The 26,688-nt window shown below is 47.9% G+C and overlaps 1 protein-coding gene across 1 annotated transcript in view; it reads right to left on the bottom strand.

The window, feature by feature from the left end:
- Positions 1 to 25,960, bottom strand: part of LOC128692495 (uncharacterized) — a 90,702-nt gene extending 64,742 nt beyond the window's left edge. Inside the window, exons 1-3 of the mRNA XM_070090141.1 lie at positions 25,930 to 25,960; positions 25,291 to 25,572; positions 11,704 to 11,759 (exon numbers count right to left, since the gene is read on the bottom strand). Coding sequence (XP_069946242.1) covers positions 11,704 to 11,759; positions 25,291 to 25,572; positions 25,930 to 25,960 — 369 coding nt within the window. The remainder of the gene's footprint in view (positions 1 to 11,703; positions 11,760 to 25,290; positions 25,573 to 25,929) is intronic.
- Between the last annotated feature and the right edge of the window lie 728 nt (positions 25,961 to 26,688).

Raw genomic sequence — 26,688 nt, 5'->3', positions numbered from 1 at the left:
TGATGCTGGGGGGGAGAGGGACCATCATCCTGGGTGAGGGTGCTGCTGGGGGGAAGAGGGACCGTCATCCTGGGTGAGGGTGATGCTGGGGGGAGAGGGACCATCATCCTGGGTGAGGGTGATGCTGGGGGGAGAGGGACCGTCATCCTGGGTGAGGGTGATGCTGGGGGGGAGAGGGACCGTCATCCTGGGTGAGGGTGATGCTGGGGGGAGAGGGACCGTCATCCTGGGTGAGGGTGATGCTGGGGGGGAGAGGGACCGTCATCCTGGGTGAGGGTGATGCTGGGGGGGAGAGGGACCATCATCCTGGGGGAGGGTGAGGCTGGGGGGGGGCGAGGGACCGTCATCCGGGGTGAGGGTGCTGCGGGGGGGAGAGGGACCGTCATCCTGGGTGAGGGTGATGCTGGGAGGGAGAGGGACCGTCATCCTGGGTGAGGGTGATGCTGGGAGGGAGAGGGACCGTCATCCTGGGTGAGGGTGATGCTGGGGGGGGAGAGGGACCATCATCCTGGGTGAGGGTGATGCTGGGAGGGAGAGGGACCGTCATCCTGGGTGAGGGTGATGCTGGGGGGGGAGAGGGACCGTCATCCTGGGTGAGGGTGATGCTGGGGGGGAGAGGGACCGTCATCCTGGGTGAGGGTGATGCTGGGGGGGGAGAGGGACCGTCATCCTGGGTGAGGGTGATGCTGGGGGGGGGAGAGGGACCGTCATCCTGGGTGAGGGTGATGCTGGGGGGGGAGAGGGACCGTCATCCTGGGTGAGGGTGATGCTGGGGGGGGAGAGGGACCGTCATCCTGGGTGAGGGTGATGCTGGGGGGGAGAGGGACCATCATCCTGGGTGAGGGTGATGCTGGGGGGGGGGGAGAGGGACCGTCATCCTGGGTGAGGGTGATGCTGGGGGGGAGAGGGACCGTCATCCTGGGTGAGGGTGATGCTGGGGGGGAGAGGGACCGTCATCATGGGTGAGGGTGATGCTGGGGGGGAGAGGGACCGTCATCCTGGGTGAGGGTGATGCTGGGGGGAGAGAGAGGGACCGTCATCCTGGGTGAGGGTGATGGGGGGGAGAGGGACCGTCATCCTGGGTGAGTGTGATGCTGGGGGGAGAGGGACCGTCATCCTGGGTGAGGGTGATGCTGGGGGGGAGAGGGACCGTCATCCTGGGTGAGGGTGATGCTGGGGGGGGAGAGGGACCGTCATCCTGGGTGAGGGTGATGCTGGGGGGGAGAGGGACCGTCATCCTGGGGGAGGGTGATGCTGGGGGGGAGAGAGGGACCGTCATCCTGGGTGAGGGTGATGCTAGGGGGGGGAGAGGGACCGTCATCCTGGGTGAGGGTGATGCTGGGGGGGAGAGGGACCGTCATCCTGGGTGAGGGTGATGCTGGGGGGGAGAGGGACCGTCATCCTGGGTGAGGGTGATGCTGGGGGGGAGAGGGACCGTCATCCTGGGTGAGGGTGATGCTGGGGGGGAGAGGGACCGTCATCCTGGGTGAGGGTGATGCTCAGGGGAGACGGCGAGGGTAAAATTAAGAGGGAAAAGCAAGAGAGTGAGAGTGCAAAGAATGGAAACAGAAGAGTAGTGGGAGGTGTAAGTTGATACCTTGACGCTAGTGAAGGGCTCTTGATCCAAGGAAACTCTTACTGCATATACACTAAGAGATACACTCCTCTCTGTGTATATATATACACACAAAGGAGTATATATGGAAATATAAACACATATGCAGTATAATGTGATCCTTTATTGACAACGTTTCGCCCACACAGTGGGCTTTTTCAAGTCACAAACAGATCTACCTGGGGTGGAAGGAGTATATATGTATATATATATATATATATATATATATATATATATATATATATATATATATATATATATATATATATATATATATATATATATATATATATATATATATATATATATATATATGCAAAACAACCACTCTGAAAGAATAGAGAAATTCCAAGCGCTTTCGTGACTACTCACATTATCAAGGAACTATGAAAGTAAAGCATGTAAAGTTGTATTCAAAAATCTTGACACAGTAAAAAAAACTTTTGATAAAGAATTCCCCCCAAAATGCTGATGGATGTGTCTATAAGATTCCTTGTAAAATTTGCGATAAAGTTTATTACGGTTAAACTGGTAAAAATCTCGAACTAAGATTAAAACAACATAAATATAGCATTAGAACTGGACAAGATTCCAATGTTCTATTTATTCATGTAAGAGATTTTAACCATCCAATTGATTTTCAAAAAGTTGAGAAAGTTGTATCAAGCAAGTCCATGGTCGACAGGAATATAATTGAATCTTGTTTCATAAAAAGCAGTTTTGACAATAATATGAATATTTCCTTTGGTTTATATAAATTAGATCCATTTATAATTAATAGAATTTGGGAAGAATTTAATAATACACTGGACAAATAATCGTTAAAATTTCTTATTTCTTGGGTAGAATAGTTTGTGGGTGAGTTGTGCCAAGGACCTATCCAAGTTGGGTCGGCGCGCGTCAGGTGTTTAAACCGTTGTGGGATCTGATAGTGAGGTGCCGGCCAGACCCCTTATATAGCTTCCTTGGATGCTTTACTTTCATAGTTCCTTGATAATGTGAGTAGTCACGAAACGCTTGGAATTTCTCTATTCTTTCAGAGTGGTTGTTTTGCATATTCTGAAATCACCTGTTTACTGTGATCTTATTGCATATATATATATATATATATATATATATATATATATATATGTATATAATGTATATATATACATATATATATATATATGTATAAATATACATATATATATATATATGTGTATATATATATATATATATATATATATATATATATATATATATATATATATATATATATATACGTATATATATGTCGTGCCGAATAGGCAGAACTTGCGATCTTGGCTTAAATAGCAACGTTCATCTTGCCATATAGGACAAGTGAAAATTTGTGTATGCAATAATTTCGCCAAAATCATTCTGAACCTAACGAAAAAAATATATTTCACTGTGTTTGTTTAGTGTTAAATTATTGTAAACAAATCTAAAATATATTTAGTTGAGTTAGGCTAAAATAAATTGTTCTTGTTATAATAAGGTTAGGTAAGTTTTCTAAGATTCGTTTGGAGCAAAATTAAAAATTTTTACATTAACATTAATGAAAAAAATATGTCTTTAAATGTATAAGAGAAAATTTTAGAAAGAACTTAATTTTAAATGAGTTCTTGCTAATTGACCAGTTTTACATATTCGGCACGATATATATATATATATATATATATATATATATATATATATATATATATATATATATATATATATATATATATATATATATATATATATATTTATATATATATATATATATATATATATATATATATATATATATATATATATATATATATATATATATATATATATATATATATATATCTACGAGTCTCCTTCAGCCAGAGATCAGTGTTTGTGTATATTTCTCCTGCTCTCGCGAATTCCATGCATTGTTAAAATCACTAGTAAGGTTGATGCATGCAGGGGATGAGATGAAAAGCTGTAAGCCTTCTCCCTGAAAGCTGGCTGCCTTGGATCAAACGTGTAGCGCAAGCTACACGCCAAGGTATTGTCCAGTGTGGGTAGATTGGTAAAGCACTGCGTACCTTGTCCTAAAGTTCGTAGGCTCGAGTCTCCTTCAGCCAGAGATCAGTGTTATATATATATATATATATATATATATATATATATATATATATATATATATATATATATATATATATATATATATATATATATATATATATATATGCAATAAGATCACAGTAAACAGGTGATTTCAGAATATGCAAAACAACCACTGTGAAGATTCATGTGAGAGATTTTAACCATCCAATTGATTTTCAAAAAGTTGAGAAAGTAGTATCAAGCAAGTCCATGGTCGACAGGAATATAATTGAATCTTGTTTCATAAAAAGCAGTTTTGACAATAATATGAATATTTCCTCTGGTTTATATAAATTAGATCCATTTATAATTAATAGAATTTTGGAAGAATTTAATAATACATTGGACAAATAATAAATTTTAAAATTCTTATTTCTTGGGTAGAATAGTTTGTTTGTGGGTTGTGTGAAGGACCTGTCTAGTTGGGCCGGTGGGCCTGCTGCAGTGTTCCTTTTCTTATAAATCGCGCGTCAGGTGTTGCTTTGTTGTGGGATATGATAGTGAGGTGTGGGCTAGACCCTTTATATGCCTTCCTTTGATGCATTACTTCCATTGTTCCTTGATAATGTGAGTAGTCACGAAAGCGCTTGGAATTTCTATATTCTTTCACTGTGGTTGTTTTGCATATATATATATATATATATATATATATATATATATATATATATATATATATATATATATATATATATATATATATATATATATATATATATAGTACTCGGTGTATATTCACACCGAGTGGGAGATGAGGAATAAAGCATGAACCTTGAACCTTGACCCTTGCAACTCTCAAAGTTCAAGTTCAAGTAATTAACCAGGATGCCACCGCCCCCTCTCTCTCACTCTCTCTCTCTCTCTCTCTCTCTCTCTCTCTCTCTCTCTCTCTCTCTCTCTCTCTCTCTCTCTCTCTCTCTCTCTTTCTCTTTCTCGCCCATAGCTCAAAGTTTTTTCACAAAAATCGCCAACCAATGGTTGAGCGAGAATGAGAGCGGGTTGGTTGCAAATTATCCGGGGCCTTTGTGGAGGGGTCGACTGGGGCCATATTGCAGGGCCAGCCATGGTCGCTCCAACAATATTGCAGGGCCAGCCATGGTCGCTCCAACAATATTGCAGGGCCAGCCATGGTCGCTCCAACAATATTGTGAGGCGCACCTGCGATACAACAATGCTCCCGCATCAATTTATAATTTGAAGAGAAATACTCGAAAATAAAAACACTGGGTCGCTCAAACATACACTGTCGTTTGCCGAGGAGGGGCTCTTGTGTGTCGTGATTGAGGGGAGGGGAGGGGAGGGGAGGGGAGGGGAGAGAAGGGGAGAGGAGGGGATGGAAGAGAAGAGGGAAAGAGAAGGGTTTAGAAGGTTAGGAGAAGGGGGTTGAAAGAGGGCATTTTGACGTAAGATTTTGGTAAATTTTTCCTACAGAGATTTTGGCGTCGGACGACGTACACACACACACACACACACACACACACACACACACACACACACACACACCCGAAACTGTTGTATAGCCACATCAGGAGGAAGACAACAGTTAAAGACCAGGTGATCAGATTAAGGACAGAAGGTGAAGAACTCACAAGAAATTATCAGGAGGTATGTGAGGAGCTGAACAGGAGATTTAAGGAAGTTTTTACAGTAGAGACAGGAAGGGCTGTGGGAAGACAGCACAGAAGGGAACATCAAGAGGGAATATACCAACAAGTGTTGGACGACATACGAACAACTGAGGAGGAGGTGAAGAAGCTCTTAAGTGACCTTGACACCTCAAAGGCGATGGGACCGGACAACATCTCCCCATGGGTCCTTAGAGAAGGAGCAGAGATGTTGTGCGTGCCTCTAACCACAATCTTCAACACATCCCTTGAAACTGGGCAACTACCTGAGAAATGGAAGACAGCAAATGTAGTCCCCATATTTAAGAAAGGAAACAGAAACGAGGCACTAAACTACAGACCTGTGTCTCTGACATGTATTGTGTGCAAAGTCATGGAGAAGATTATCAGGAGGAGAGTGGTCGAACACCTGGAAAGGAACAAGATTATAAATGAAAACCAGCATGGGTTCATGGAAGGCAAATCCTGTATCACAAACCTCCTGGAGTTTTATGACAAGGTAACAGAAGTAAGACACGAGAGAGAGGGGTGGGTAGATTGCGTTTCCCTAGACAGCAGTTCCCCACAAGAGATTAGTGCAGAAGCTGGAGGATCAGGCGCATGTAAAAGGGAGGGCATTGCAATGGATAAGGGAATACCTGACAGGGAGGCAACAACGAGTCATGGTACGTGAAGAGGTATCACAGTGGGCGCCTGTTACGAGCGGGGTCCCACAGGGGTCAGTTCTAGGACCAGTGCTATTTTTGATATATGTGAACGACATGATGGAAGGAATAGACTCTGAAGTGTCCCTGTTCGCAGATGACGTGAAGTTGATGAGAAGAATTAAATCGGATGAGGATGAGGCAGGACTGCAAAGAGACCTGGACAGGCTGGACATGTGGTCCAGTAACTGGCTTCTCGAATTCAATCCAGCCAAATGCAAAGTCATGAAGATTGGGGAGGGGCAAAGAAGACCGCAGACAGAGTATAGGCTAGGTGGACAAAGACTACAGACCTCACTCAGGGAGAAAGACCTTGGGGTGACCATAACACCGAGCACATCACCGGAGGCACACATCAACCAAATAACTGCTGCAGCATACGGGCGCCTGGCAAACCTGAGAATAGCGTTCCGATACTTTAATAAGGAATCGTTCAAGACACTGTACACTGTGTATGTTAGGCCCATACTGGAGTATACAGCACCAGTCTGGAACCCACACCTGGTCAAGCACGTCAAGAAGTTAGAGAAAGTACAAAGGTTTGCAACAAGGCTATTCCCAGAGCTCAGGGGAATGTCGTACGAGGAAAGGTTAAGGGAAATCGGACTGACGACACTGGAGGACAGAAGGGTCAGGGGAGACATGATAACGACATACAAGATACTGCGGGGAATAGACACGGTGGACAGAGATAGGATGTTCCAGAGAGGGGACACAGGGACAAGGGGTCACAACTGGAAGCTGAAGACTCAGACGAGTCACAGGGACGTTAGGAAGTATTTCTTCAGTCATAGAGTTGTCAGCAAGTGGAATAGCCTAGCAAGTGAAGTAGTGGAGGCAGGAACCATACATAGTTTTAAGAAGAGGTATGACAAAGCTCAGGAAGCAGAGAGAGAGAGGACCCAGTAGCGATCAGTGAAGAGGCAGGGCCAGGAGCTGAGTCTCGACCCCTGAAACCACAATTAGGTGAGTACACACACAAACACACACACACACACACACACACACACACACACACACACACACACACACACACACACACACACACACACACAGGAGGGTCAGGGGAGACATGATAACGACATATAAAATACTGCGCGGAATAGACAAGGTGGACAAAGACGGGATGTTCCAGAGAAGGGACACAGACACAAGAGGTCACAATTGGAAGTTGAAAACTCAGATGAATCAAAGGGATGTTAGGAAGTATTTCTTCAGTCATAGAGTAGTCAGGCCGTGGAATAGCCTAGAAAGTGACGTAGTGGAGGCGGGAACCATACATAGTTTTAAGGCGAGGTATGATAGAGGTCATGGGGCAGGGAGAGAGAGGACCTAGTAGCAATCAGCGAAGAGGCGGGGCCAGGAGCTGTGACTCGACCCCTGCAACCACAAATAGGTGAGTACACACACACATCCCTTGAAACTGGGCAACTACCTGAGAAATGGAAGACAGCAAATGTAGTCCCCATATTTAAGAAAGGAAACAGAAACGAGGCACTAAACTACAGACCTGTGTCTCTGACATGTATTGTGTGCAAAGTCATGGAGAAGATTATCAGGAGGAGAGTGGTCGAACACCTGGAACGGAACAAGATTATAAATGAAAACCAGCATGGGTTCATGGAAGGCAAATTTTGTATCACAAACCTCCTGGAGTTTTATGACAAGGTAACAGAAGTAAGACACGAGAGAGAGGGGTGGGTTGACTGCATTTTCCTAGACTGCAGGAAGGCCTTTGACACAGTTCCCCACAAGAGATTAGTGCAGAAGCTGGAGAATCAGGAGCATATAAAAGGAAGGGCACTGCAATGGATCAGGGAATACCTGACAGGGAGGCAACAACGAGTCATGGTACGTGAAGAGGTATCACAGTGGGCGCCTGTGACGAGCGGGGTCCCACAGGGGTCAGTTCTAGGACCAGTGCTATTTTTGATATATGCGAACGACATGATGGAAAGAATAGACTCTGAAGTGTCCCTGTTCGCAGATGATGTGAAGCTGATAAGAAGAATTAAATCGGATGAGGATGAGGCAGGACTGCAAAGAGACCTGGACAGGCTGGACATGTGGTCCAGAAACTGGCTTCTCGAATTCAACCCTGCCAAATGCAAAGTCATGAAGATTGGGGAGAGGCAAAGAAAACCGCAGAGTATAGGCTAGGTGGACAAAGACTACAGACCTCACTCAGGGAGAAAGACCTTGGGGTGACCATAACACCGAGCACGTCACCGGAGGCACACATCAACCAAATAACTGCTGCAGCATACGGGCGCCTGGCAAACATGAGAATAGCATTCCGATACCTTAATAAGGAATCGTTCAAGATACTGTACACTGTGTATGTTGGGCCCATACTGGAGTATGCAGCACCAGGTCAAGCACGTCAAGAAGTTTGAGAAAGTACAAAGGTTTGCAACAAGGCTAGTCCCAGAGCTCAGGGGAATGTCGTACGAGGAAAGGTTGAAGGAAATTGGACTGACGACACTGGAGGACAGAGGGGTCAGGGGAGACATGATAACGACATACAAGATACTGCAGGGAATAGACAAGGTGGACAGAGATAGGATGTTCCAGAGAGGGGACACAGAAACAAGGGGTCACAACTAGAAGCTGAAGACTCAAACGAGTCACAGGGACGTTAGGAAGTATTTCTTCAGTCATAGAGTCGTCAGGAAGTGGAATAGCCTAGCAAGTGAAGTAGTGGAGGCAGGAACCATACATAGTTTTAAGAAGAGGTATGACAAAGCTCAGGAAGCAGAGAGGGAGAGGACCTAGTAGCGACCAGTGAAGAGGCGGGGCCAGAAGCTGAGTCTCGACCCCTGCAACCACAATTAGGTGAATACAATTATGTGAGTACACACACACACACATACCGACACACACACACACACACACACACACACACACACACACACACACACACACACAAACACACACACACACACACACACACACACACACACACACACGAGATGATGGATGTGGTACTGTAAAACCTCATGCACCAACATGTTAGGGACACTACCAGAGAGACAGGGGAGGATAAGCCAGCAAGACTGGACCTTGTGTTCACCCTGAGTAGCTCAAACATTGAGGCCATCACATATGAAAGGCCCCTTGGAGCTAGTGACCATGTGGTTCTGAACTTTGAATACATCGTAGAGCTACAAGTGGAGAGGGTAACAGAAGTAGAAAGGGAAAAAAAACAAGCTATGAAAGGGGGTACTACACAGGTATGAGGACCTTCCTGCAGGAGGTTCGGTGAGAAAGAGAGTTGGCAGGAAAGTCAATAAACGAAATGATGGACTACGAAACAACAAAATGCAAGGAGGCAGAAAAAAGGTTTGTTCCCAAGGGTAACAGAAATAATGGGAAGACCAGAACGAGCCCTTGGTTTACCCGAAGGTGTAGGGAGGCAAAGGCCTCAGGAAAATAGAGAGATTAGTCGACGCGCCAGAAACGTGTATGCACAGATAAGGAGGGAGGCACAGCGACAGTACGAAAACGACATAGCATCGAAATTCAAGTCTGACCTGAAACTGCTTTACAGCCACATCAGGAGGAAGACAACAGTCAAAGACCAGGTAATCAGGCTGAGGAAAGAAGATGGGGAACTCACAAGAAACGACCAAGAAGTATGTGAGAAGCTCAACACGAGATTTGAGGAAGTATTTACAGTGGAGACAGAAGGGACACTGGGAAGACAAAACAGAGGGGTGTACTACACTCAGTAAGGAATCGTTCAAGACTCTGTACACTGTACGTCAGGCCCATACTGGAGTATGCAGCACCTGTTTGGAACCCACACCTGGTCAAGCACGTCAAGAAATTAGAGAAAGTGGAAAAGTTTGCAACAAGGCTGGTTAGAGAGCTAAGGGAAATGTTCTACGAAGAAAGGTTGAGGGAAATCGGTCTGAGGACACTGGAAGATAGGAGGGTAAGGGAAAACATGATAACGACATACAAAATACTGCGTGGAATAGATAAAGTGGACAGAGACAGGATTTTCCAGAGATGGGACACAGAGACAAGGGGTCACAACTGGAAATTGAAGACTCGGATGAGTCAAAGGGATGTTAGGAAGTATTTCTTCAGTCAGATTTGTTAGGAAGTAGAATAGTCTGGCAAGTGATGTAGTGGAGGCAGAAACCATACATAGTTTTAAAACGAGGTATGATAAAACTCATGGAGCAGGGAGAGGGAGGACCCAGTAGCGGTCACTGAAGAGGCGGGGCCAGGAGCTGAGTCTCGACCCATGCAATCACAGTTAGGTGAGTACACACACACACACACACACACACACACACACACACAAGAAGGCCTTTGACACAGTTCCTCACAAGAGATTAGTGCAGAAGCTAGAGCATCAGGTGCATATAACAGGAAGGGCACTGCAATGGATCAGAGAATACCTGACAGGGAGGCAATAACGAGTCATGATACGTAATGATGTATCACAGTGGGCACCTGTGACGAGCGGGGTCCCACAGGGGTCGGTCCTAGGACCAGTGCTATTTTTGGTATATGTGAACGACATGACGGAAGGGTTAGACTCAGAAGTGTCCCTGTTTGCAGATGATGTGAAGTTAATGAGGAGAATTAAATCTGATGAGGACCAGGCAGGACTTCAAAGAGACCTGGACAGACTGGACACCTGGTCCAGCAAATGGCTTCTCGAATTTAATCCTGCCAAATGCAAAGTCATGAAGATAGGGGGAAGGGCACAGAAGACCACAGACAGAGTATAGGCTAGGTGGCCAAAGACTGCAAACCTCACTCAAGGAGAAAGATCTTGGGGTGAGTATAACACCGAGCATGTCTCCGGAAGCACACATCAATCAGATAACTGCTGCAGCATATGGGCGCCTGGCAAACCTGAGAACAGCATTCCGATACCTTAGTAAGGAATCATTCAAGACACTGTACACCGTGTATGTCAGGCCCATACTGGAGTATGCAGCACCTGTTTGGAACCCGCACTTGATAAAGCACGTCAAGAAACTAGAGAAAGTACAAAGGTTTGCGACAAGGTTAGTTCCAGAGCTAAGGGGAATGTCCTATGAAGAAAGATTAAGGGAAATCGGCCTGACGACACTGGAGGACAGGAGGGTCAGGGGAGACATGATAACGACATATAAAATACTGCGTGGAATAGACAAGGTGGACAAAGACAGGATGTTCCAAGGAAGGGACACAGAAACAAGAGGCCACAATTGGAAGTTGAAGACACAAATGAGTCAGAGAGATAGTAGGAAGTATTTCTTCAGTCATAGAGTTGTAAGGCAGTGGAATAGCCTAGAAAATGACGTAGTGGAGGCAGGAACCATACACAGCTTTAAGACGAGGTTTGATAAAGCTCATGGAGCGGGGAGAGAGAGGGCCCAGTAGCAACCGGTGAAGAGGCGGGGCCAGGAGCTAAGACTCGACCCCTGCAACCACAAATAGGTGAGTACAAATAGGTGAGTACACACACACACACACACACACACACACACACACACACACACACACACACACACACACACACACACACACACACACACACACACACACAAGGAACAAGCAATTAATCATTTTTTCCATTATTATAACCAATAATAATAATAATAATAATAGTAATAATAATCACTACTGAACGTACCTTTCCAAAACTACCTTTCCCGATGGCTCTCAGAACTTGGAAGTGGTCAAACCCGACTGCAAAAAAAAAAAGAAAATACGGATGTCACTATTTAAAACTCGAGATTATTTTCCAATACTCTTTTTTTTTTCCTTATTTTTCTTAACTAACTTCAAACTGAAAATAAATGTTAATATTAATTAACATACAGAGTGTCTCAAAAACATGGACTCGATGTGAGATCTACATACAGGTTAAATTGGGTCAATCAATTTGAAACACCCCGTATAATTGAACCCTGAGTTTTGTTAATTACATTCTATTAGCGTCTCAAAAACGGACTCGATGTGAGATCTACATACAGGTTAAATTGGGTCAATCATTTTGAAACACCCCGTATAATTGAACCCTGAGTTTTGTTAATTACATTCTATTAGCGCCAGTTGTAACTAGGATAATTAAAGTTAGCGTTCTGCGGTGCTACTCTGGCTCCTGGCCCGGGAGTTAGTAATGGGATTATTTTGATTATTTTAATGCAGTGAGTTGGAAAGGTAATTGATGTATTGATGTGGCTGGCGGGAGTTATTTGATGTTGATGTGGCTGGGGTGGAAATTGATGTGTTGATGTGGCTTGGGAATTGATGTGTTGATGTGGCTAGGGGATAATTAATGTGTTGATGTGGCTGGGGTAGAAATTGATGTGTTGATGTGGCTTGGGAGGAATTGATGTGTTCATGTGGCTAGGGGATAATTGACGTGTTGATGTGGCTGGGGGGGGAAATTTATGCGTTGTGGCTGGGGGAAATTGATGTGTTGATGTGGCTTGGGAGGAATTGATGTGTTGATGTGGCTAGAGGGTAATTTAAATGTTGATGTGGCTGGGGAAGGGGAGTAATTGATGTGTTGAGTCCATCAGTCTTATTAAGATTGATGGAGTGAACACATTAACTCCAAGTTGAGGGACTGATTACCTGAAAGTTCTCCTCATCTTCCACCTTTCCCTGTACTGGACTGATGAAGCCGCTGGCTGCCGGAAACTTTCCACAATAGAGTCAAGTGTTGGACAAAGGTGTCTTAGTGATGAAGAATTGTTCAGTATATCTTTGTTTGTTGTTGCACTCATGTTTGTGTTTGTTTGTTGTTGCACTCATGTTTGTGTTTGTTTGTTGTTGCACTCATGTTTGTGTTTGTTTCTTGTTGCACTCATGTTTGTGTTTGTTTGTTGTTGCACTCATGTTTGTGTTTGTTTGTTGTTGCACTCATGTTTGTGTTTGTTTGTTGTTGCACTCATGTTTGTGTTTGTTTGTTGTTGCACTCATGTTTGTGTTTGTTTCTTGTTGCACTCATGTTTGTTTGTTTGTTGTTGCACTCATGTTTGTGTTTGTTTCTTGTTGCACTCATGTTTGTGTTTGTTTCTTGTTGCACTCATGTTTGTGTTTGTTTCTTGTTGCACTCATGTTTGTGTTTGTTTGTTGTTGCACTCATGTTTGTGTTTGTTTGTTGTTGCACTCATGTTTGTGTTTGTTTGTTGTTGCACTCATGTTTGTGTTTGTTTCTTGTTGCACTCATGTTTGTGTTTGTTTGTTGTTGCACTCATGTTTGTGTTTGTTTCTTGTTGCACTCATGTTTGTGTTTGTTTCTTGTTGCACTCATGTTTGTGTTTGTTTCTTGTTGCACTCATGTTTGTGTTTGTTTCTTGTTGCACTCATGTTTGTGTTTGTTTCTTGTTGCACTCATGTTTGTGTTTGTTTCTTGTTGCACTCATGTTTGTGTTTGTTTCTTGTTTCCTCTGCTGCATCTTTATTCTTCCCACGCTTTCTCTCTCTCTCTCTCTCTCTCTCTCTCTCTCTCTCTCTCTCTCTCTCTCTCTCTCTCTCTCTCTCTCTCTCTCTCTCTCTCTCTCTCTCTCTCTCTCTCTCTCTCTCTCCTCCTCCTCCTTCTCCTGTTCTAAATTTGCCTCAGTATTTCTCCTCCTGTTCTTGTGCTGTCAACTTCTACCTTTCCTGTTGTTTCCGTGTGTGTTTGTGTGTGTGTGTGTGTGTGTGTGTGTGTGTGTGTGTGTGTGTGTGTGTGTGTGTGTGTGTGTGTGTGTGTGTGTGTGTGTGTGTGTGTGTGTGTGTGTGTGGTGTGTGGGTGGATGGTGTGTGTGTGTGTGTGTGTGTGTGTGTATGTGTGTGTGTTTGTGTGTGTGTGTGTGTGTGTGTCTGTGTGTGTGTGTGTGTGTGTGTGTGTGTGTGTGTGTGTGTGTGTGTGTGTGTGTATGTACTCACCTATATGTGTTTGCAGGGGGTCGAGTCACAGCTTCCTATACATCTTCACCCCTCCACACCTTCCCCTACACTGCCCCTTTCCTCCACGCCTCTTCCCTAAACATCCCTACCCACAACACCCCTACCCTCCACACACCCCTACCCTCCACACACCCCTACCCTCCACACACCCCTACCCTCCACACACACACCCTACCCTCCACACACCCCTACCTCCCCACCACACCCCTACCCCTCCACCCACCACACACACCCTACCCTCCACATCCCTACCCTCCCCAACCAACCCACCCTACCCTCCACACACCCCATACCCTCCACACACCCCTCCCCTACCCACCACACACACCCTACCCTCCACACATCCCTACCCCTCAACCACCCCTACTCCCTCCACACACACCCTACCTCCACACCCCTACCCCTACCCCCTCCCACACACCCCCTACCATCCACACACCCCCTACCCTCCACACACCCCTACTCCTCCACCCACACACCCTACCCTCCACACACACCCTACTCCCTCCACACACCCCCTACCCTCCACCACACCCCACCCTACCCTCCACACACACCCTACCCTCCACACACCCCTACCCTCCACACACCCCTACCCTCCACACACACCCTACCCTCCACACACCCCTACCCTCCACACACCCCTACCCTCCACACACGCTACCCTCCACACACCCCTACCCACCACACACACCCTACCCTCCACACACCCCTACCCTCCACACACACCCTACCCTCCACACACCCCTACCCTCCACACACCCCTACCCTCCACACACCCCTACCCTCCACACACACACCCTACCCTCCACACACCCATACTCTCCACACACCCCTACCCTCCACACACCCTACCCTCCACACATCCCCTACCCTCCACACACACCCTACCCTCCACACCCCTACCCTCCACACACCCTAACCTTCACACACCCTACCCTCCACACACCCTACCCTCCACACACCCAAACCTCCACACACCCTACCCTCCACACACCCTACCCTCCACACACACACCGTACCCTCCACACACCCTACCCTCCACACACCCTACCCTCCACACCCCTACCTTCCACACACCCTACCCTCGACACACCCTACCCTTCACACACTCTACCCTCCACACACACCCTACCCTCCACACACACCCTTCCCTCCACACACACCCTACCCTACACACTCCATACCCTCCACACATCCTACCCTCCACACACCCTACCCTCCACACACCCTACCCTCCACACACCCTACCCTACACACACTCTACCCTACACACACCCTACCCTCCACACACTCTACCCTCCACACACTCTACCCTCCACACACACCCTACCCTCCCCACACCCGACCATCCCCACACCCTACCCACCACACACCCGACCCTCCCACACACCCTACCCTCCACACACACCCTTCCCTCCACACACACTCTACCCTACACACACCCTACCCTCCACACACCCTACCCTCCACACACCCTACCCTCCACACACCCTACCCTCCACACACCCTACCCTCCACACACTCTACGCTCCATACACGCCCTACTCTCCACACACCCTACCCTCCACACTCCCTACCCTCCACACACACCCTACCCTCCACACACCCTACCATCCCCACACCCTACCCTCCACACACCCTACCCTCCCCACACCCTACCCTCCACACACCCTTCCCTACACACACTCTACCCTACACACCCTACCCTCCACACACCCTACCCTCCACACACACTCCCCTCCACACACCCTACCCTCCACACACACCTTACCCTCCACACACGCTACCCTCCACACACCCTACCCTCCACACACCCTACCCTCCACACACCCTACCCTCCACACACACCCTACCCTCCACACACCCTACCCTCCACACACCCTACCCTCCACACACCCTACCCTCCACACACCCTACCCTTAACACACACCCTACCCTCCACACACCCTACCCTCCACACACCCTACCCTCCACACACCCTCCCCTCCACACACCTTACCCTTCACACACCCTACTCTCCACACACCCTTCCCTCCACACACCCTCCCCTCCACACACCCTACCCTCCACACACCCTACCCTCCACACACCCTACCCTCCACACACCCTACCCTCCACACACCCTACCCTCCACACACCCTACCCTCCACACACCCTCCCCTCTCCACACCCACCCTTAACACTTCACACACCCCCCCCTCCACACACCCTACTCTCCACACACCCTACCCTCCACACACCCTCCCCTCCACACACCTTACCCTTCACACACCCTACTCTCCACACACCCTTCCCTCCACACACCCTACCCTCCACAGACACCCTACCCTCCACACACCCTTTCCTTCACACACCCTACCCTCCACACACCCTTTCCTTCACACACCCTCCCCTCCACACACCCTACCCTCCACACCCTCCACACCCTACACCCTCACACACCCTACCACACACCCTACCCTCCACACACCCTCCCCTCCACACACCCTACCCTCCACACACACCCTACACTCCACACACCCTGCCCTCCACACACCCTACCCTCCACAGACACCCTACCCTCCACCCCACCTGGAAAGAAACAAGTGTATAATTGACAACCAGCATGGTTTCAGGGAAGGAAAATCCTGTGTCACAAACCTACTAGAGTTTTATGACAAGGTGACAGAAGTAAGACAAGAGAGAGAGGGGTGGATCGACTGCATTTTTTTTGGACTGCAAGAAGGCCTTCGACACAGTTCCTCACAAGAGGTTACTGCAAAAGCTAGAGGATCAAGCACACATAACAGGAAAGGCACTGCAATGGATCAGAGAATACCTGATAGGGAGGCAACAACGAGTCATGGTACGTGACGAGGTGTCAAAGTGGGCGCCTGTGACAAGCGGGGTTCCACAGGGGTCAGTCCTAGGACCTGTGCTGTTCTTGGTATATGTGAACGACATAACGGAAGGGATAGACTCAGAAGTGTGTTTGTTTGCAGATGATGTGAAGTTAATGAGAAGAAACAAATCGGATGAGGATCAGGCAGGACTACAAAGAGACCTGGACAGGCTACAAGCCTGGTCCAGTAACTGGCTTCTTGAGTTTAACCCTGCCAAATGCAAAGTCATGAAGATTGGGGAAGGGCAAAGAAGACCGCAGACACAATATAGTTTAGATGGCCAAAGACTGCAAACTTCACTCAAGGAAAAAGATCTGGGGATGAGTATAACACCGAGCATATCTCCTGAGGCGCACATCAATCAGATAACTGCTGCAGCATACGGGCGCCTGGCAAACCTACGGATAGCGTTCCGATACCTCAGCAAGGATTCGTTCAAGACTCTGTATACCATTTACGTCAGGCCCATACTGGAGTATGCAGCACCAGTTTGGAATCCACACCTAGTCAAGCACGTCAAGAAATTAGAGAAGGTGCAAAGGTTTGCAACAAGACTAGTCCCAGAGCTACGGGGATTGTCCTACGAAGAAAGGTTAAGGGAAATCGGCCTGACGACACTGGAGGACAGGAGGGTCAGGGGAGACATGATAACGACATATAAAATACTGCGCGGAATAGACAAGGTGGACAAAGACGGGATGTTCCAGAGATGGGACACAGACACAAGAGGTCACAATTGGAAGTTGAAGACTCAGATGAATCAAAGGGATGTTAGAAAGTATTTCTTCAGTCATAGAGTGGTCAGGCCGTGGAATGGCCTAGAAAGTGAAGTAGTGGAGGCGGGAACCATACATAGTTTTAAGGCGAGGTATGATAAAGCTCATGGAGCAGGAAGAGAGAAGACCTAGTAGCAATCAGTGAAGAGGCGGGGCCAGGAGCTATGGGAACTGAAGACCCCCTGCAACCTACAAATAAATAGGTGAGTACACCCTACCCTCCACCACACCCTCCCCTCCACACACCCCTACCCTCCCCACACACCCACCCTCCACCACACGCTACCTCCACCACACCCTACCCTCCACACACCCCTACCCTCACCACACAGAAGACCCTACCCTCCACACACCCTCCCTCCACCACACCCTACCTCCACACCCTGCACCCTCCACACACCCTCACCCTCCACCACACCCTGCAATTCCCTCCACACACCCTCCCCTCCCCTCCACACACGTCATACCCCTCCCACCACACACCCTACCTTCCACACCCCCTACCATCCACACACACCCTACCATCCACACACACCCTACCATCCACACACACCCTACCATCCACACACACCCTACCATCCACACACACCCTACCATCCACACACACCCTACCATCCACACACACCCTACCATCCACACACACCCTACCATCCACACACACCCTACCATCCACACACCCCCTACCATCCACACACACCCTACCTCCATCCATCCAGCACCCCTACCATCCACAGCACCCCCACCCCTATCCATCCACACACCCCTACCTCCACACTACCACCCCCTACCCTCCACACACCCTCACCCTCCACTACCAATTCCCTCCCTCCACACACGCCAAATTACCCTCCACACACCCTACCCTCCACACACCCACCCCACCCTCCACACACCCCACCCTCCACACACCCTCCCCCTCCACCACACCCTACCCTCCACACCCTACCCTACCCTCCACACACCCTCCCTCCACACACCCTACCCTCCACACACCCTACCCTCCTCCACCACACCCTGGCCACCCTCCACACACCCTACCTCCACACACCACCCTCCCCACCACACTGCCTACCCTCCACCACACTCCCTACCCTCACCACACACCTCTAATACCCTCCACACACCCCTACCCTCCCACACCCTACCATTCACACACAACACTCCCCCTACCATCCACACACCCCATACCATCCACACACCCCCAGAAGAGCCTTCCCCTCCACACCCACCCCCTACCATCCAGGCATCCACCCTACCATCCACACACCCCCTACCATCCACACACCCCCTACCATCCACACCCCCCCTACCATTCCATTATTATTCACACCCCCGCCTTCCATCCACACACCCCCTACCATCCACACACCCCTTAAATATCCATTCACACACTTCCCCTAACCATCCTACACACTCCCTACCCCATTCCACAATTTCCCCTACCATTCCACACACCCTACCATCCACTCACGCTACCATCCACACACACTTCCCTACCTATCCACACACCTCCCTTCAACCATTCTACACACCCCCTACCTTCCACACACACCCTACCATCCACACACCCTCCCCCTAACCATTCCACACACTTCCCCCTACCATCCACACACACCCTACCATCCACACAATTCTTGCCTACCATCCACACACACCCTACCATCCACACACACCCTACCATCCACACACACCCTACCATCCACACACACCCTACCATCCACACACACCCTACCATCCACACACACCCTACCATCCACACACACCCTACCATCCACACCCCCTACCCTAATCCACATTCACAACACACTACCATCCACCACACTACCATCCCTGACCATCCACACACACCCTACCATCCACACACCCCCTACCATTCATTCAACAACACCCCTTACCATCCTACACACACCCTACCTGTTTTTCCACACACAACACTCCCCCTACCATCCACACACAACACTTCCCCTACCATCCACACACAACACTTACCATCCTACACCACACACACCTTACCATTCACCACACACTTACCTATCCACACACCCTCTACTCTTTCTCCACACACTTCCCCCTACCATCTACCACACACCCTACCATCCACACCACACCTCAATATCCTACACACACCCTACCATCCTACACAACACCCTGCAATATCCACACACAACCTCAACCATCTACACACACCCTCAACCATTCCACATACACACCCTACCATCCACACACACCCTCACTATCCACACACATCCTACCATCCAATACAACACCCTACCATCCACACACACTTAACATTCCATTCACACTTCCCTTACCTATTCCACACACTTCCCTACTCTTCCACACACCCCTACCTATCCACACACACCCTCCCACCATTCTACACACAATTCTTACCATTCACTACACCCTACCCATTACCATCCACACACCCTAACCATCCTACACATTCCCTACCATCCACACACACTCCCTAACCATTCCACACACACCCTAACTATTCCACATACAACTTTCTACCATCCACACACACACCCTACCATCCACACCACACTTATTTTCCACTTCCGGCCTTCCACTTCTTCTTTCCTCTTCCTCTTCCCTCCCTCCTCCCCCTCCCTCTCTGCACAACTCTGAACACTCAAGTCAAAAATTGAGAGAAAATTCACTTGCTAACCATATTAAAAGTCGATCAAAACCATGGAAGGAAGAGGAGGAGGAGGAAGAGGAGGAGGAGGAAGAGGAGGAAGAGGAGGAGGAGGAAGAAGAGGAGGAAGAGGAGGAAGAGGAGGAGGAGGAAGAGGAGGAAGAGGAGGAGGAGGAAGAGGAGGAAGAGGAGGAAGAAGAAGAGGAGGAGGAGGAGGAGGAGGAAGAGGAGGAAGAGGAGGAGAGTGGAAGAGGAGGAGGAGGAGGGAGGAGGGAGGAGGAGGGAGGAAGAGGAGGAGGAGGAAGAAGGAGGAGAGGGAGGAGGAGGAAGGAAGGAGGAAGGAAGGGGAGGAGGAGGCAGGAAGGAGGAAGGAAGGGGAGGAGGAGGAGGAGGAGGAGGAGGGAAGGAAGGAGTGGAGGAGGAGGAGGAAGGACGAGGAGGAGGAAGGACGAGGAGGAGGAAGGACGAGGAGGAGGAAGGACGAGGAGGAGGAAGGACGAGGAGGAGGAAGGACGAGGAGGAGGAAGGACGAGGAGGAGGAAGGACGAGGAGGAGGTAGAGGAGGAAGATGATGAGGAGGAGGAGGAGGAGGAAGAGAGGAGGAAGAGGAGAGGAAGAGGAGGAGGATGAAGAAGAAGAGGAGAAGGAGGAAGAGGAGGAGGAAGAGGAGGAGGAGGAAGAAGAAGAGGAGGAGGAGGAAGAGGAGGAGGAAGAGGAGGAGGAGGAGGAGGAGGAAGAGGGAGGGAGGGAAGAGGAGGAGGAAGAGGAGGAGGGATGGGGAAGAAGAAGAGGAGGAGGGAGGAAGAGGAGGAGGAAGAAGGAGGAGGAAGGAAGGAGGGAGGAGGAAGGAAGAAGAAGGAGGAGGAGGAAGGAAGAGGAGGAGGCAAGAGGAGGGAGGAGGGAGGAGGAGGAGGAGGAAGGAAGGAGGAGGAAGGAAGGAGGAGGAGGAGGGAGGAAGGAAGGAGGAGGAAGGAAGGAGGAGGGAAGGAAGGAGGAGGAGGAGGAAGAAGAGGAGGGAGGAGGAAGGAAGGAGGAGGGAAGGAAGGAGGAGGAGGGGGAGGAGGAGGAAGGAAGGAGGAGGAAGGAAGGAGGAGGAAGGAAGGAGGAGGAGGAAGGGAAGAAGAAGGAGGAGGAGGAAGAGGAAGGAGGAAGGAGGAAGGAGGAGGAGGGAGGAGGAGGAGGAAGGAGGAAGGGAGGAAGAGGAGGAGGAGGAAGAGGAGGAGGAAGAAGAAGAGGAGGAGGAGGAAGAGGAGGAAGAGGAGGAGGAGGAGGAGGAGGAGGAAGAGGAGGAGGAAGAGGAGGAGGAGGAAGAGGAGGAGGAGGAAGAAGAAGAGGAGGAGGAAAAGGAGGAGGAAGAGGAGGAGGAGGAGGAGGAGAAAGAGGAGGAGGAAGAGGAGGAGGAGGACGTGGAGGAGGAGGAAGAGGAGGAGGAGGAAGAGGAGGAGGAGGAAGAGGAGGAGGAGGAAGAGGAGGAAGAAGAAGAAGAGGAGGATCCTTGTTTCATATATTATCAGAATTGTGTTGTGCTGTGAGGTGTTAGTGTGTGTTAAGTGTTTGGTCTGTGTTGCTGAGTGTTAGGCTTTGCTGTTGTGTTATGATGTGTTATATTGTGTTATATTTTGTAACTGTGTTATGGAGTGTAGTGACGTGTAGCTATGTGTAGTGTGGCGTGTAGTAACGTGTAGTGACGTGTAGCTATGTGTAGTGTGACGTGTAGTAACGTGTAGTGGCGTGTAGCTATGTGTAGTGTGACGTGTAGTAACGTGTAGTGGCGTGTAGCTATGTGTAGTGTGGCGTGTAGTAACGTGTAGTGGCGTGTAGCTATGTGTAGTGTGGCGTGTAGTAACGTGTAGTGGCGGAAGTTAGGAACTATAACGTGTAGTGGCGGCGTAGCTAGCGTGTAGTGTGGCGTGTAGTACCCTTTTCTCCCTTCTTCATACCTTCACATCTCTCTCTCGGCTCTCTAGCACTCCTTCTCTCTTCTATCACCTTCTAAGCTCTCCTCACTTTCAAAAATTTCCTTCACGTTACCCATACACATTTACCACTTTCCTATGGTTACAGTACATTGATAATACGAGAAAGGTAATCCTAATAAGTAATTTACAAGGTAATCACAAATAAGGTAATAACTAAGAAGATAATCACAAATAAGGTAATCACTAATAAGGTAATCACAAATAAGATGATCACTAAGAAGGTAATCACAAATAAGGTAATCACAAATAAGGTAATCACCAATAAAGTAATCACTAAGAAGGTAATCACGAAGAAGGTAATCACAGATAAGGCAATCACCAATAAAGTAATCACTAAAAAGGCAGTCACTAAGAAGGTAATCATAAATAAGGTAATCATTAATAAGGTAATCACTAATAAGGTAATCACTAAGAAGGTAATCACAACTAAGGTAATCACTAATAAGGTAATCACAAATAAGGTAATCACTAATAAGGTAATCACTAATAAGGTAATCACACACATCCAGGAAAGGATTCCTTTCTGATCCAAAGGATTTCACACCGAGAATAATTTCCTTTCATCACGTCAGATTAGGATTTGGATATCTGGAGCGTTATCCTGAGTGCTAGTCCAGGCTAATCCAGCTAGGATGTTCCTGGATACACCATCTGGATATCTGGAAGATCTGGATTAAGAGAGACAGAGTAGTGTGTGTGTGTGTGTGTGTGTGTGTGTGTGTGTGTGTGTGTGTGTGTGTGTGTAAGCATCACTTACACTGTCAATGTTTGTGTTTTACAGGTACACATGGAATTTTAATATTTTAAAAAGCATCGGTCGATGTCCTTTCACGGACACGGACACAGTAAAAACGGCAGACACCCTTACCCGGCACATCTCTAACACACACACACACACACACACACACACACACACGTACGAATAATCTTGTCAGGAACGTTCGACTGAACGAATCTGCTGGGACCTACTACTCATTTCTGCAATAATGCAAGCTCCTGATGATGTGGTGATTGCAACACGAAAGGTCTAGAGTTATCATTCGTTTCTTGTGATTGTTTTGCATCTTTTGCATCTACAGAGACCCTTTACATCTTGTGCTAACTTAGTCAAGGACCTAAATTACTGGGAGGTCCTGATGTTCTTATAACTGTACTCCTTAGAATATAGGCGAGAAAGATACATCATAGTCTATACCTGGAGGATTCTGGAGGGATTGGTCCCAAACCTGTACACCGAAATTACTTATGAGCACATGACGGTGCTAGATACCTCCTGTGAAAAGCAGAGCAGCAATGAGTACACTGAGAGTGAGAGAAAGAGAGCTCAGTAAGTGTAAACGACTCACGACTTTTTAACACCTTCCCTCCGAGCGTAAGGGGGATTATTAACGGACCCCTGGCTGTCTTCAAGAGGGAACTCGACAGATTCATAAGTTCCTGAGTAGCCGGACTGCGTTGCATACCTTGGCACTAACAGTTTGACCGATCAGGCCAGTAATCAGGAGGCCTGACCGGAGATCCGGGCCGCTGACAACTTAAGAGGTACGTAAATACCCGCGTCTTCTAATAACATGTTCATTTTTCCACTATAATCTACCTTGTTCATAATTACTATCACAGTTGCTTTGTCTGTTTCGTAAGGTGAAGTCCAGGATCTTTCCTTAATTCATGGTATGACTTAACAGATCTTTGAGGACAATTGTGATGCAACACAACTGAGAGAGAGAGAGAGAGAGAGAGAGAGAGAGAGAGAGAGAGAGAGAGAGAGAGAGAGAGAGAGAGAGAGAGCAACGACAGGCAATAAAGACTCCATCAATCAGTTGTTAATTAACCTGGCCAAGTTTTGAATGTCACTCTTTGTTAAAATAATTACCCTACGCCTTCACTCCTCCCTGAAGCCTTTTTGGGTGGGGGAATTTAATGGGAGGGGGAGGAGAAAGAGGAACGGAGAAGGGGTAGAGAGGGAGGAGATGGAGGAGGGAGAGGTGAGGTTGAGGAGAGGGAGTAAATGGGAAGAAACAGGGGAAACGATAATGATGGAAAAGAGAAGGGAGGGACAGAAAAGGAACAGCCAATTGTTGCAATAATTTATCCCTAGTTACCGTACACAAGCACTGAAAATTTAAAGCTGATCGAATGAGACATTCTCAAGTTGTGAGCGAATTACAGAGAGAGACAGAGACAAGAGGAATGGTAGCAGGCGTACATGTACATCCCGAAATTCAATTATATTATTAATAACTTAATGCTCAACCCGATGGAGCCCAAACAGAGTTGAAATTTCGACGAATGGGTAAATATCTCCATTAGGTTCATTTTCTGCAGAGTGGTGGGTAATCAGTTTGTATTCCATGATGGCTTTAGTGACACAGATCAACAACCCTTCATCTGGAAGGGCACACTCCTTAAAGTAGAGAGAATTAAAGCCAGTGTACTAGAAGGAACATTCTTTCTTTCTCTCTCTCTCTCTCTCTCTCTCTCTCTCTCTCTCTCTCTCTCTCTCTCTCTCTCTTTTTTTTTTTACACAGGGTTTGACAAGGTTAAGGATCCCTGGCTTTATTGACAAGCTAAGAACTGTTACCTACATCAGCTCATTTGAAAGCATTTTTATTATTATGAAACATACAAGTAGGGAACAGGATGAAGTTGGAGCCATCTGTTGTCATGTAAGGGGGGTAAGAGGGGGGGCAGTAGGTAGGTGACAGGCGAGGCAGTAGGAGGGATGAGTGCGGAGGTAGGTAGGTAATGTGAGGTCACTGGTGACTACTTCTTCACCTCTCATTACTCTACACTCCACACTACTCACTCTCTCACTACTTTAACTAAACATAATAAAATATAAGAAATAGGAATAACAAATAACGGGGACAGTGAATATTACTATTCTACTCAAACACAGTTTATTATTAAGTCCTTGTACAATAATATATTTGGGAACAGGAGTACATCATTGGGGTTTAGATAAATGGGGTGGTACACATAAGCAGTGAGACAGGGAACACAATCAACTTGACCAAAATTAATATAACTTACAATATAGTTCAGAGGACAGTTCATCACAGGAACTAAGCCACAGGTCCCAAGATCTATACAGCACGAGTACTGCTCCAAGCCAGTACTCTGCCCAATGTCTCCAACAGTCTCTCCTCCCGAGACTCTCCAGCTCAGCTCTGCTCACAGGCCAGAGCTCAGCACGAATCTGTCTGCTCAGCTGTTCCTTGGGCTTATATTGTCCCGAGAGCACCCCCAACAATGAGGTGTGCACACGTGGTGTTGATCTGACGTCGAGGTCTGACCGCGTCCAGAACAAAAGACCTCAGTCTTAAGCCGAAAAGGCGTGGCTCTGACAGACATTTGCCAAGGCAAGGTGTGACCATATAATTGGTTAAATTAGGTCTCCCCAGAGACCTCACAAGCCCAGCTGAGCTACATCACACTGTGGGCCAGCATTTTCATGTGATCAACTGACTTTATATCGTTGACATCATAATGCTGTACGAATGTGTTCCATACTTGAGTCATCCTGGGGATAAATGATCTCAGATGAAGTGATGTTCTGGAGAAGGTTACAGCCAGAGTGAAGTTGTTGCTTTCTGCAGCAACTCTCTCTCTCTCTCTCTCTCTCTCTCTCTCTCTCTCTCTCTCTCTCTCTCTGATCTTTAATATATTTACATCCCCTGTGCTCTCGCTTCCCCCACACCATCTTCACTACTCCCACACCACCTTCACTACTCCCACACCACCTTCACTACTCCCACACCACCTTCACTACTCCCACACCACCTTCACTACTCCCACACCACCTTCACTACCCCTCACCACCTTCCCACTACTCACCACCTTCACTACTCCCACACCTTCCACCTTCACTACCTCCCCCACTACCCACCACCACCTTCACTACTCCCCCACCACCTTCACTACTCCCACACCACCTTCACTACTCCCACACCACCTTCACTACTCCCACACCACCTTCACTACTCCCACACCACCTTCACTACTCCCACACCACCTTCACTACTCCCACACCACCTTCACTACTCCCACACCACCTTCACTACTCCCACACCACCTTCACTACTCCCACACCACCTTCACTACTCCCACACCACCTTCACTACTCCCACACCACCTTCACTACTCCCACACCACCTTCACTACTCCCACACCACTACAGGGTTGACACAGTTTCCACCACGTCGTCAACTTCAAGTTTCTATGTCAGCAGCACTGGTGTCCCTTTACCAGTCACCTGTCGTACCCAACCTCTGTCTCTCTCTCTCTCTCTCTCTCTCTCTCTCTCTCTCTCTCTCTCTCTCTCTCTCTCTCTCTCTCTCTCTCTCTCTCTCTCTCTCTCTCTCTCTCTCTCTCTCTCTCGCTCTCTCTCTCTCTTTCTCTTTCTCGTGTTCACAAGCAGATTGGCTTCTT

Source organism: Cherax quadricarinatus, chromosome 30 (assembly GCF_038502225.1).
Source record: "Cherax quadricarinatus isolate ZL_2023a chromosome 30, ASM3850222v1, whole genome shotgun sequence".
Taxonomy (NCBI): Eukaryota; Metazoa; Arthropoda; class Malacostraca; order Decapoda; family Parastacidae; genus Cherax; species Cherax quadricarinatus.
The sequence above is the reverse complement of the archived record's forward strand: the minus strand, read 5'-3'. Positions and strand labels throughout refer to the sequence as shown.